The sequence below is a fragment of the Bombina bombina genome, chromosome 12 (assembly GCF_027579735.1).
Source record: "Bombina bombina isolate aBomBom1 chromosome 12, aBomBom1.pri, whole genome shotgun sequence".
In the NCBI taxonomy this organism is placed as follows: domain Eukaryota; kingdom Metazoa; phylum Chordata; class Amphibia; order Anura; family Bombinatoridae; genus Bombina; species Bombina bombina.
This window is the reverse complement of record NC_069510.1, coordinates 105,302,487-105,316,215: the sequence shown is the minus strand read 5'-3', so window position 1 is coordinate 105,316,215 and position 13,729 is coordinate 105,302,487. Positions and strand designations below refer to the sequence as shown.

Genomic DNA, 13,729 nt, shown 5'->3' with positions numbered 1-13,729 from the left:
TATATATATGTATATATGTATATATATATATATATATATATATATATATATATATATATATATATATATATATATATACTTTACAATTAAAGTTTATTATTGGATTACTTTATTGTGTAAAACGTATTAGTGGGAGGGTGGTATGTGGGTGTGTGCGCGCGCGCGCGCGCACCTGTATATATGTGTGTATATCTATTTTCTTCTATATCCTAGCCCTTCTTGGTGTTTTCTAAATATGGATGTTGTACAAATGAGACTAGCCATTTATAAATGTGCATTATTTCACGACTCTAAACTTTTTGGCCTGGCTGCATGGGTTTGTGGATCCAGTGTGTTAGCACCTTACCCCCAGCACTACTGCCATACTTGCTGCCTGGTTTTATTGGGCTATGAAAAAAGACACAGAAGGCTGCACTCTGAGTGGGTACTCATCTAATGCTACTGACAAAACTCACAGCCTTGAGTGCTCACCAGACACAGGAAGATGACTTTACATTCAGTAAACCCCAAATTAGCCTGGGTGTAAGGCCCAACAGGAAAAATAAATCTAACTAGCAAACACAACACATGGAATGGCACTTACAGCTAGATTAAAAACATTACATGAAGTTAGTGTGAATTATATTTAACCATTAATTTTAGGGCCATTGCAGAGGGAGATGTTGTATTGGGTGTCCTGGATATGCTTTAATCCCTGTTACCTGGTGTATTCACTTAACTCCTCATTGTCATCTTAAATGTAACCATTCCAGATTGTGATATTAAAGTTTATAGACCTGTATGTGACGCGTCTAGTGGCAGATCTGACCATATGTCTAATATCTTTTCTTTTTAGGACTGGCAGCCGCCCTTTGCTGTGGAGGTGGATAACTTTCACTTCACGCCGCGTATTCAAAGACTTAATGAGCTGGAGGTGAGTGATGGTTCCTGTGGGAATTGGTTACTCATGTATCTCCTACTTTGTTAGAGGATGTGGTGATTTAAACTTGGAAGGGTAGAAGATTTTAGGCTTGTCTAAAATAATTAAATGGTCTCTGTATTTGTGCTTTTAACCCTCGATAAAATGCATCAGAAATGTTATTCCTGAATAGCAAGTTAAATAATTGTTTTACAGCATTCAAAACTCATCAGGGCCATACCCTTTTGAGAACCCTCTTTCTTCCCTATAACATGGAGTCAACAACGCCATTCCAATTACTAGTGGGATATTCAACTCCTGGCCAGGAGGAGGCAAAGAGCACCCCAGTTAAGCTGTTAAAGGGATAGTCTAGTAAAAATTAAACTTTCATGATTCCGATAGAGCATGTAGTTTTAGGTCACTTTCTAATTTACTGCTATTATCATTTTTTTCTCTTGTAAGGTGTATCCAGTCCACGGATCATCCATTACTTGTGGGATATTCTCATTCCCAACAGGAAGTTGCAAGAGGACACCCACAGCAGAGCTGTAATATAGCTCCTCCCCTAACTGTCATAGCCAGTCATTCTCTTGCAACTCTCAACAAGCAAGGACGTTGTAGGAGAGAGTGGTTAAATATAGCTAGTTTATTTTCTTCAATCAAAAGTTTGTTATTTTTAAATGGTACCGGAGTTGTGCTATTTTATCTCAGGCAGTAAATAGAAGAAGAATCTGCCTGAGGTTTCTATGATCTTAGCAGGTTGTAACTAAGATCCATTGCTGTTCTCACATATGTCTGAGGGGATTACACAGATGAGGTAACTTCAGCGAGAGAATGGCGTGCAGTTTATTCTGCTATCAGGTATGTGCAGTTATAATTTTTTCTAGAGGTGGAAAACACTAGAAAATGCTGCTGATACCGGATCAATGTAAGTTAAGTCTGAATACAGTGATTTAATAACGACTGGTATCATGCTTACTCCCAGGGGTAATACCCTAATGATATTGCAATATAAAACGTTTGCTGGCATGTTTAATCGTTTTTTTATATGCTTTGGTGATAAAACTTTATTGGGGCCTAGTTTTTTCCACATGGCTGGCTTAAATTTTGACTAGAAACAATTTCCACTGTTGTAGTATAAAAGTTACAGTTGGTGCAGTTAAAATTACAAACTGTGACATCCAGCTTCCCTCAAAGGCCCTCTGAATGCTATAGGACATCTCTAAAGGGCCCAAAGGCTTTGCAAAGTCGTTTATTGGGGAAGGTAGGGCCACAGCTTGCTGTGGCAGTTGGTTGTGACTGTTAGAAAACGTCTATTTTGTTTTTTTTGATCCGTTTTTTGAACTAAGGGGTTAATCATCCATTTGCAAGTGGGTGCAATGCTCTGTTAGCCTATTATACACACTGTAAAAATTTCGTTTGATTTACTGCATTTTTTCACTGTTTTTCAAATTCTGACAAATTTTTTCTCTTAAAGGCACAGTACCGTTTTTTTATATTTGCTTGTTAACTTGATTTAAAGTGTTTTCCAAGCTTGCTAGTCTCATTGCTATTCTGTATAAACATGTCTGACATAGAAGAAACTCCTTGTTTATTATGTTTAAAAGCCATGGTGGAACCCCCTCTTAGAATGTGTACCAAATGTACTGATTTCATTTTATGCAATAAAGATCATTTTCTGTCTTTAAAAAATTTATCACCAGAGGAATCTGACGAGGGGGAAGTTATGCCGACTAACTTTCCCCACGTGTCAGACCCTTTGACTCCCGCTTAAGGGACTCACGCTCAAATGGCGCCAAGTACATCTAGGGCGCCCATAGCGTTTACTTTACAAGACATGGCGGCAGTCATGGATAATACACTGTCAGCGGTATTAGCCAGACTACCTGAACTTAGAGGTAAGCGAGATAGCTCTGGGGTGAGACAAAATGCAGAGCATACTGACGCTTTAAGAACCATGTCTGATACTGCCTCACAATATGCAGAAGCTGAGGAAAGAGAGCTTCAGTCAGTGGGTGATGTTAATGACTCAGGAAAGATACCTGATTCTAATATTTCTACATTTAAATTTAAGCTTGAACACCTCCGCGTGTTGCTTAGGGAGGTTTTAGCTGCTCTGAATGACTGTGATACCATTGCAGTGCCAGAGAAATTGTGTAGACTGGATAAATACTTTGCAGTGCCGGTGTGTACTGATGTTTTTCCAAATACCTAAAAGGTTTACAGAAATTATTAATAAGGAATGGGATAGACCAGGTGTGCCGTTCTCTTCCCCTCCTATTTTTAGAAAAATGTTTCCAATAGACGCCACCACACGGGACTTATGGCAGACAGTCCCTAAGGTGGAGGGAGCAGTTTCTACTCTAGTAAAGCGTACTACTATCCCTGTCGAGGACAGTTGTGCTTTTTTTTTTTTTTTATCCAATGGATAAAAAATTAGAGGTTACCTTAAGAAAATATTTATTCAACAAGGTTTTATCCTACAGCCCCTTGAATGCATTGCCCCTGTCACTGCTGCTGCGGCGTACTGGTTTGAGTCTCTGGAAGAGGCTTTACAGGTAGCGACTCCATTGGATGACATACTTGGCAAACTTAGAGCACTTAAGCTAGCCAATTCTTTTATTCTGATGCCATTGTTCATTTGACTAAACTAACGGCTAAGAATTCTGGTTTTGCTATACAGGTGCGCAGAGCGCTATGGCTTAGATCATGGTCAGCTGACGTGACTTCAAAATCTAAGCTACTTAACATTCCCTTCAAGGGGCAGACCCTATTCGGGCCTGGTTGAAGGAGATTATTGCTGATATCACTGGAGGAAAAGGTCATGCCCTTCCTCAGGACAGGTCCAACTCTAGGGCCAAACAGTCTAATTTTCGTGCCTTTCAAAACTTCAAGGCAGGTGCGGCATCAACTTCCTCTAATAATAAACAAGAGGGAACTTTTGCTCAATCCAAGACGGTCTGGAGACCAAACCTGACCTGGAAAAAAGGTAAGCAGGTAAAAAAGCCTGCTGCTGCCTCTAAGACAGCATGAAGGAACGGCCCCCTATCCGGGAACGGATCTAGTAGGGGGCAGACTTTCACTCTTTGCCCAGGCGTGGGCAAGAGATGTTCAGGATCCCTGGGCGTTGGAAATTATATCCCAGGGATATCTTCTGGACTTCAAAGCTTCCCCCCCAAAAGGGAAATTTCACCTTTCACAATTATCTGCACACCAGATAAAGAGAGAGGCATTCTTACACTGTGTACGAGACCTCCTAGTTATGGGAGTGATCCATCCAGTTCCAAAGGAGGGACAGGGTTTTTACTCAAATCTGTTTGTGGTTCCCAAAAAAGAGGGAACCTTCAGACCAATTTTGGATCTAAAGATCTTAAACAAATTCCTCAAAGTTCTGTCGTTCAAGATGGAAACTATTCGTACCATCCTACCACTGATCCAGGAGGGTCAATATATGACTACAGTGGATCTAAAGGATGCTTATCTTCACATTCCGATACACAAAGATCATCATCGGTTTCTCAGGTTTGCCTTTCAAGACAGGCATTACCAGTTGTAGCTCTTCCCTTGGGATTAGCTACAGCCCCAAGAATCTTTACAAAGGTTCTAGGGTCGCTTATGGCGGTCCTAAGGCCGCGGGGCATAGCAGTAGCCCCTTATTTAGACGACATCCTGATACAGGCGTCAAACTTCCAAATTGCCAAGTCTCATACGGACGTAGTACTGGCATTTCTGTGGTCGCATGGGTGGAAAGTGAACGAGGAAAAGAGTTCTCTATCCCCACTCACAAGAGTTTCCTTTCTAGGGACTCTGATAGATTCTGTAGAAATCAAAATTCACCTGACGGAGTCCAGGTTATCAAAGCTTCTAAATTCCTGCCGGGTTCTTCATTCCATTCCGCGCCCTTCGGTGGTTCAGTGTATGGAAGTAATCGGCTTAATGGTAGCGGCAATGGACATAGTGCCGTTTGCACGCTTACATCTCAGACCGCTGCAACTATGCATGCTCAATCAGTGGAACGGGGATTACACAGATTTGTCCCCTCAACTGAATCTGGACCAAGAGACCAGGGATTCTCTTCTCTGGTGGCTATCTCGGGTCCATCTGTCCAAAGGTATGACCTTTCGCAGGCCAGATTGGACAATTGTTACGACAGATGCCAGCCTTCTAGGTTGGGGTGCAGTCTGGAACTCCCTGAAGGCTCAGGGATCGTGGACTCAGGAGGAGTCTCTCCTTCCATTAAATATTCTGGAACTAAGAGCGATATTCAAGGCTCTTCAGGCTTGGCCTCAGTTAGCAACTCTGAGGTACATCAGATTTCAGTCGGACAACATCACGACTGTAGCTTACATCAACCATCAAGGGGGAACGAGAAGTTCCCTAGAGATGTTAGAAGTTTCAAAAATAATTCGCTGGGCAGAGATTCACTCTTGCCACCTATCAGCAATCCATATCCCAGGTGTAGAGCACTGGGAGGCGGATTTTCTAAGTCGTCAGACTTTTCATCCGGGAGAGTGGGAACTCCATCCGGAGGCATTTGCACAACTGATTCATCGTTGGGGCAAACCAGAACTGGATCTCATGGCATCTCTCCAGAACGCCAAGCTTCCGTGTTACGGATCCAGGTCCAGGGATCCCAAGGCGACACTGATAGATGCTCTAGCAGCACCCTGGTCTTTCAACCTGGCTTATGTGTTTCCACCGTTTCCTCTGCTCCCTCGACTGATTGCCAAGATCAAGCAGGAGAGAGCATCAGTGATTCTGATAGCACCTGCGTGGCCACGCAGGACCTGGTATGCAGATCTAGTGGACATGTCATCCTTTCCACCATGGTCTCTGCCTCGGAAACAGGACCTTCTACTTCAGAGTCCTTTCAACCATCCAAATCTAATTTCTCTGAGGCTGACTGCCTGGAGATTGAACGCTTGATTTTATCAAAGCGTGGCTTCTCCGAGTCAGTTATTGATACCTTAAGACAGGCACGAAAGCCTGTCACCAGGAAAATTTACCATAAGGTATGGCGTAGATATCTTTATTGGTGTGAATCCAAGGGTTATTCATGGAGTAAGGTCAGGATTGCTAGGATATTATCTTTTCTCCAAGAAGGTTTGGAAAAAGGATTGTCAGCTAGTTAAGCGTCTAGCAGATGTTCCAGACGTTCAGGCATTTTGTCAGGCTTTAGTTAGAATCAAGCCTGTGTTTAAACCTGTTGCTCCACCATGGAGCTTAAACTTGGTTCTTAAGGTTCTTCAAGGAGTTCCGTTTGAACCTCTTCATTCCATAGATATCAAGCTTTTATCTTGGAAAGTTCTTTTTTTGGTAGCTATTTCCTCGGCTCGTAGAGTCTCTGAGCTATCTGCCTTACAATGTGATTCTCCTTATCTGATTTTTCATACGGATAAGGTAGTCCTGCGTACCAAACCTGGGTTCTTACCTAAGGTGGTATCTAACAAGAATATCAATCAAGAGATTGTTGTTCCATCCTTGTGTTACACAATCTGGACGTGGTCCTTGCTTTAAAGTTTTACTTACAAGCTACTAAAGATTTTCGTCAAACATCTGCTTTGTTTGTTGTCTACTCTGGACAGAGGAAAGGTCAAAAGGCTTCGGCAACCTCTTTTTCTTTTTGACTAAGAAGCTTAATCCGCTTAGCCTATGAGACTGCTGGACAGCAGCCTCCTGAAAGGATTACAGCTCATTCCACTAGAGCTGTGGCTTCCACTTGGGCCTATAAAAATGAGGCTTCTTTTGATCAGATTTGCAAGGCGACGACTTGGTCTTCGCTTCATATTTTTTCAAAATTTTACAAATTTGATACTTTTGCTTCTTCGGAGGCTATATTTGGGAGAGAGGTTTTACGGGCAGTGGTTTCTTCCATTTAAGTTCCTGCCTTGTCCTTCCCTTCATCCGTGTACTTTAGCTTTGGTATTGGTATCCCACAAGTAATGGATGATCCGTGGACTGGATACACCTTACAAGAGAAAACACAATTTATGCTTACCTGATAAATTTATTTCTCTTGTGGTGTATCCAGTCCACGGCCCGCCCTGTCATTTTAAGGCAGGTAATTTTTAAATTTAAACTACAGTAACCACTGCACCCTATGGTTCCTCCTTTCTCGGCTTGCTTCGGTCGAATGACTGGCTATGACAGTTAGGGGAGGAGCTATATTACAGCTCTGCTGTGGGTGTCCTCTTGCAACTTCCTGTTGGGAATGAGAATATCCCACAAGTAATGGATGATCCGTGGACTGGATACACCACAAGAGAAATAAATGTATCAGGTAAGCATAAATTGTGTTTTCTTTGTTCTCTTGGTATCCTTATTTGAATGTTAGGTTAGGAGCCTGCCCATTTTTGGTTCAACACCTGGGTAGCGCTTGCTGATTGGTGGGTGCATTTAGACACCAATCAGCAAGCCCTACCCAGATGCTAAACCAAAAATGGGCCGGCTTCTAAGCTTACATTCTTGCTTTTTCATATAAAGATACCAAGAGAACAAAAAATGATAATAGGAGTAAATTATAAAGTTACTTAAAATTACATGCTCTATCTGAATCATGAAAGTTTAATTTTGACTGGACACTCCTATTTAAGTGTAATTGCCGTACCCATAACCCTCAGTCATTCTCTTTGCCTCTGTCAATGGAGGTTGTGCAAAGTTGGTGCCTGAAGATTGTAATCCTTTTTTATTGGCATTTTCCCTGCAAGCAAGGATTGGGGTCTAGCTGTGTCCACATCAATCTTTTAAGTAAAAGTAGTGGTGGCTTTTAGCAGTTAGAAGGTGGCAAGGAAGTCTTTGCTTTACTTCTAACATCTTGCTAGCCCTTTGGTAGAAAGCCAGAGTTACTCTGTTCTTTCTTTTACTACAGGTTTCTAACGAAGTGGAGAACCGTTCACACGTATGAGCTGTTACCAGCCCTGCAGCTGGATCCACAGGTAAGTGCATTTTCCTTCTAGGCTCTGAAGGATAGCACTTTAGAGGTAAAACCTCTAGTGGATCAAATTTGGGACATAAATTATCTAAGTGGTTTTAGATATTTTTGGGGGGCAGATTTGCCGGCTATATGTATGCTTAACACTGGCTAAAGAGTCTAAGGGATTAATATAAGCTGTGGGCTTACGATTATACAAACTGTGCTAAGTTTTTTTTTTTTTTTCTTGTTTTTTTTTTTTACATCTAACTTTTATTGAACAAAGCATATGGCAAGGGGCACTTTTGTTTAACAGATTGAAAGAATCGTTATTTAGTCTGGACTTTATAAGGCTGTTGCGATTCGGTTAAGTTATTATACTTTGAGCCGTTTTTGAATGCGCGCCTGTTTCACAGACTTGTGGCGCAGTTTCAATTTTTACACATCCGGCTCATGTGACTCTCCGCACTTCCGGGTGTGTGAGGAGCTGAGTTTAGTTAGTCACTGAGACTGGACTGTTGAGGTTTTCTTTCTCACGATTTTATTGCTAATCTGACCTTGTATATAGGTCAACTCATCTGGGGAGTTCCTTACTAGTGGGTTATTGTCTCCGGTATGGTAGAAGCCTCAGTCACTCTGAGGATTTTTATATTAGTGACAGGTGCTGTTTTTTTGGATACATTTTATTTCTGAGATTTTTTTTTCAAAATATTTATTTATTTTTGTCTATAATAAAAGATTTTATTTTGAAAGGTATTATTTACAATGAAATCTGAAAGAGTATCTTCATTGAACATGGATAAATGTTTTCTTTGCTTAGAAGTCCCAATTGTGTTGCCTATGCAATTTTGTTCAAGTTGCTTAGCTAAGACCTTAAAATATAAGGATAAATTAACCTGTTGTGAACCTAATGTCTCTCAGGATATAGCTATTCTAGATATGCCTCAGCTTTCTCCTCAAACGTCCCATGCCTTATCAGTTTTGCATACAGTGCCTTGCATGTCCTCTTAACCTCCTGGGGGTAGGTGGTTTATATTTGCCAGGGGATTTTGCAGCGCAGATAACTTCTGCGGTATTGGCGGCTTTGTCTGCTTTCCCTACTTCGTTTAAGCGTATGTGGAAATCTAAACATTTGTCTGCTAGTAAGGCTTCTGACCCCTCTAATTCTGTGCTGGTCAGCCTTTCTCATTTGTCTGATGAGGAACATACTTCAGTAGCTTCTGAAGGTGAAATCTCAGAGACTGACACCTCGGTAGAAAAATCCTCAATCTCTGAAGAGGTAAATTTTAGATTTAAACTAGAGCACTTCCAGTTATTACTGAAGGAGGTTCTAGCTACTTTAGACGACTCTGGACCTTCGGTTGCTGTCAACCCCACAAAGTCTTCTAAATTGGATAGAGTTTATTATTCTCCATCTTCAGAGGAAATTTTTCCAGTTCCTAGGAAGATGTCTGAAATTTATAGCTTAGGAATGGTATAAGCTAGGGGCTCCTTTTTTTCCCCTTGCCCTGGTTTTAAGAACATGTTTCCAGTTGGACTCTATTCGTGACTCTTGGCGCACTGTGGAATAGGAACTATAGAGGATAGTTGCTCTTTTAGGGATCTTATGGATAAGAAACTTGAGGCTTACTTAAAAAAGATGTATATCCATCAAGGATTACAGTGGCAACCTGCAGCAAGTATTGCCACGGTTGCGGGAGCAGTGTCTTATTGGTGTGATGCCTTGGCTGATCTTATTACAGAGGAAACTATGGTTGAGGAGATCGAGGAAAGGATCAAAGCTCTCAAACTGGCGAATACCTTTTTATCTGTGATGCGAATATGTAGATAATTGGACTAAGAGCTAAGATGTCTAGCTTCACTGTACTAGCACGCAGGGCTTTGTGGTTAAAGTCCTGGTCGGCTGATTTTTCTTCTAAGGTCAAGCTTTTGGCTTTACCCTATAAGGGTAAGACTGTTTGGATCAGGTTTGGCGGAGATCATTTCAGAAATTACAGGTGGAAAGGGTTCTTTCCTGCCTCAGGATAAGAAGAATACACCTAGGGGTTGGCAGACTTCTAATTTTTGCAACTTTAAGGGACAGAAGTCATCCTCTTCCTCTGCAAAACCAGAACAATTCAGGTCCTCTTGGAAATTCAGTCAGCCCTGGAATAAGCAGAACAAGAAGCCTTCCACTGACTCTAAATAAGCATTAAGGTTCTGCCCCAGAATCAAGTTTGGAACAGGTGGGGGGCAGGCTTTCTCTTTTTTTTTTTTTTTTTTTTTTTTTTTTCACACCCCCCCCCCCCCCCCATCAAGCCTGGATACGTGATGTCCCAGATCCATGGGCTGTGGACATATTATTATTATTATTATTATTATTATTATTATTTTTATTATTACAGTGTTACAGAATGGAATTCAAGTCTTGCCCTCCAAAGGACAGATTTCTCCTGTCAAGACTATCCTCAAAGCAGGTAAAGGAGGCCTTCTTAAATTGCGTAAAGGACCTATCCTCTCTGGGAGTTATTGTACCAGTCCCTCTACGGGAACAGGGTCTACAATTTTATTCATATCTGTTCGTGGTTCCCAAAAAGGAGGGAACTTTTCGTCCAATCCTAGATCTCAAGTGTCTTAACAATTTCCTCAGGGTCCTGCCTTCAAGATGGTAACTATTCGTTCCATTCTTTCTTTGGTACAGGAAGGTCAATTTATGACTATAGACCTGAAGGACGCATACCTTAATGGTCGTATTCATAGGGAACATCACCAGTTTTTGAGGTTTGCCTTTCTGGACAAGCATTTCCAGTTTGTTGCGCTTCCGTTTGGTCTGGCCATGGCTCCCAGAATATTCACAAAGGTTCTGGGGGCGCTATTGGCAGTGATCCCAGGGAACTGCTGTGGCGCCCTAGCTAGACGACATCTTGGTTCAGGCGTCCTCTTTTCAACTAGCTCAATCTCATACAGAGATGCTGTTGTCTTTGCTACGTTCCCATGGGTGGAAGGTGAATTTGGAAAAGAGTTCTCTAATTCCATCTCCAACTGTGTGTTTCCTAGGGACAATAATAGATTCCATGTCCATGAAGATTTTCCTGACAAAGGTCAGAAAATCAAACTTCTTGCTTCCTGCCTTTCCCTTCAGTTTGCCTTTTGCCCATCCATGGCTCAATGCATGGAGGTGATTGTAGCAAAAAAAGGGGGTTAAATAAACTAGCGCTTAAGAGTTAATATCCCTTGCCCTATTCTCCTACTATCTACTTCCCAGATAGAAAGGTGTATAAAGTGAAAAAGTTATGGAGATTAGGCGCTTAATCTGCAAAAGGGATAAAGGTGTGTATGGAGGTCGTTAGCTAAATATGTAGAAAAAACTGGACCTTGGACAGAATAAGTGAAAAATTCTTCTACAATTTATTTTCAAAATAAAAACATGATAATACCAAGATAAAATAAATCACAATCCCTAAGTGTTGCAACACTATATCGATCAATTCATAAAATTTCTAAAATTCAGATATACATTTGTTTCATACACAAATAAAAGGATTTATCTGCTCTTTTGTATCCTTTGTTCAAAGATTTTAGATAGAATGTATTCTTTTATTTCAACACAATTAATAATATTTGTCTCTATTTGATATTTTATATCTATATTTCATCAACTTTAAAATTACAAATATGTAGCAAAAACTAACAATTAGTTAAAACAATTTAAATGCAAGATTATAAATGGTGTCCCCACAATGGCTGTTTACTTATATTGGTTGTAATTTTGTGTATCTAAAAAGTTCATCAAAGCATTTGTAAGTAATTGGAGATAAATTACTGAGGGCTGTGTTCTTTATCCTTATATTTATGTTGTGATATATTACGGTTTCACAGTTACCTCTTTGTATCCTCAGTGAGCTTAATTTGTAGAAAAGGAATGTTCCAAACAGTGTTTAGGGGTGATTTTCTTACCCTCTCTTGTGAGCTGTTACTACTCACGGCTTCCCAGCGGTTCCTATGTGTCCTCAGTTTGACTCTCAGACAAGGGGTTCCGGTAGGTAATTTTCTTTGTGTTACCTTGTCACTGGTCTTTGTAGAAGTGCTCTGATTACAGCACCAAACTGTAGACAATCCTTTTGTTTCTGTAACTTGCGCAAGTTAGCTTTTGTGTTTGTAGTTCCTCAATCTCCTGCACTTAAGTACTTCTGTACGCAGGAAAAAAACAGGCTTTTTCTTTCTTGGTGTTCACACAGATATCAACATGTTTCGCCAGCAACCCTGGCTTTATCAAGATAAAGTGTGATCACACCTTACACCTTTATATAGCACTGACTTGATTTCCATTGGTCCATTCACTGTTTCTGTTTCTCTTTTCCACTGGGTCCTAGAGTCCTTTTGTTCAAATATCCTATTTTGTTTTCTAACTTTTTATTTTTTATTCAGGTCATATCAGAGTGGTTAACCGATTTCTTTTTTCATTATTCCTAACAGCCTTTCTCCATTACTTCACATATGCCAAGGGGTTCAACCATTTATATTTTAACAGTTTTTTTAATTTTCACATTCATTTTCTATTACTCCTATTAACATTTTAAACTTTTGACAAATCTTTAGAAAAAATTAGTTTAGAAATCCATTTATTTTAAAATAATAATCCCAATTAATTTTTTATATAAATATATTATTTTTCCAAGTGTCAATGCATGGAGGTGATTGGTCTGATGGTTTTCTCGTTTCCACCTAAGACCGCTGCAGCTTTGCATGCTCCGTCAATGGAACGGAGACCTTTAAGATTTGTCACAAAGGATAAGTCTGGACCCCCTAACAAGAGACTCTCGTGGTGGACGTCTTGGGAACATCTATCTCAGGGCACTTGCTTCCTGGGAAATTGTGACTACGGACGCCAGGCTGGGGAGCGGTTTGGGGTCCTCTGAAGGCTCAGGGCCTGTGGTCTCTGGAAGAGTTCTTTCTCTTTCTCCTTTTTTTTTTTTTTTTTTTTTTTTTTTTTTTCTCTTTCTCTCCCCCATCTTTCTCTTTCTCTCCCCCATAAACATCTTGGAGTTGCGAGCAATCTTCAATTCCTTGACAGCGTGGCCTCAATTGTCTTTTTTTTGGTCTGTTTTATCAGATTCCAGTCGGACAATATCACCTCAATGGCTTATTTCAACCACCAGGGAGGAACTCGGAGTTCCTTAGCCATGAAGGATGTGACTTGCATTCTGCAGTGGGTGGAAGCTCACAATTGTGTTCTATCTGCCATCCATTTCCCAGGTGTGGACATCTGGGAGGCGGATTTTCTGAGCAGGCAGACTTTTCATCCCGGGGAGTGGGCTCTTCATCCGGAAGTGTTATCTCAGATAACCCTCAGGTGGGGAGTTCCAGAGTTGGATCTGATGGCGTTCCGCCACAACGCCAAGGTTCCAAAGTACGGTTCAGGGTCAATAGATCGTCAGTCCGTTCTAATAGATGCTCTAGCGGTTCCTTGGACGTTCTCGCTGACGTATCTGTTTCCTCCATTTGCTCTCCTTCCACGAGTCATTGCTTGTATCAAACAGGAGAGAGCATCAGTGATCCTAATAGCTCCTCCATAGCCTTGCAGGATCTGGTATGGATGTCATCCCTACCTCCTTGGAGGTAACCTCTGAGGAAGGATCTTCTAATTCAGGGTCCTTAACTCCATCCTAATCTAGATTCTCTGAAGCTGACTGCGTCGAGATTGAACGCCTAGTTCTGTCTAGACGTGGTTTTTCTGAAGCGGTCATTGAGACTATGCTTCAGGCTCAAAAACCAGTTACTGGTAAGATTTACCACAAGATATGGCATAAATATCTATTGGTGCAAATCTAAAGTGTTCTCCTGGAGCCGTGTGAGGATTCCCCGGATTTTGTCTTATCTTCAGGATGGCCTGGAGAAGGGTTTGTCGGTCAGTACTCTAAAGGGTCCGATTTCTGCACTGT

The 13,729-nt window shown here is 41.1% G+C and overlaps 2 protein-coding genes across 3 annotated transcripts in view; both read left to right on the top strand.

Moving 5' to 3' along the window:
• Positions 1-13,729, top strand: part of KDM5C (lysine demethylase 5C) — a 249,125-nt gene that overhangs the window by 65,084 nt on the left and 170,312 nt on the right. For both annotated transcript variants that reach the window (XM_053695364.1, XM_053695363.1), the window contains exon 3: positions 836-913. In XM_053695364.1, coding sequence (XP_053551339.1) covers positions 836-913 — 78 coding nt within the window. The remainder of the gene's footprint in view (positions 1-835; positions 914-13,729) is intronic.
• On the top strand, positions 10,182-12,780 carry LOC128642595 (uncharacterized). The gene is made up of 2 exons (XM_053695365.1): positions 10,182-10,965; positions 12,482-12,780. The coding sequence occupies exons 1-2, from the start codon at positions 10,453-10,455 to the stop codon at positions 12,704-12,706; spliced, it is 738 nt and encodes a 245-aa protein (XP_053551340.1). The 5' UTR covers positions 10,182-10,452; the 3' UTR covers positions 12,707-12,780.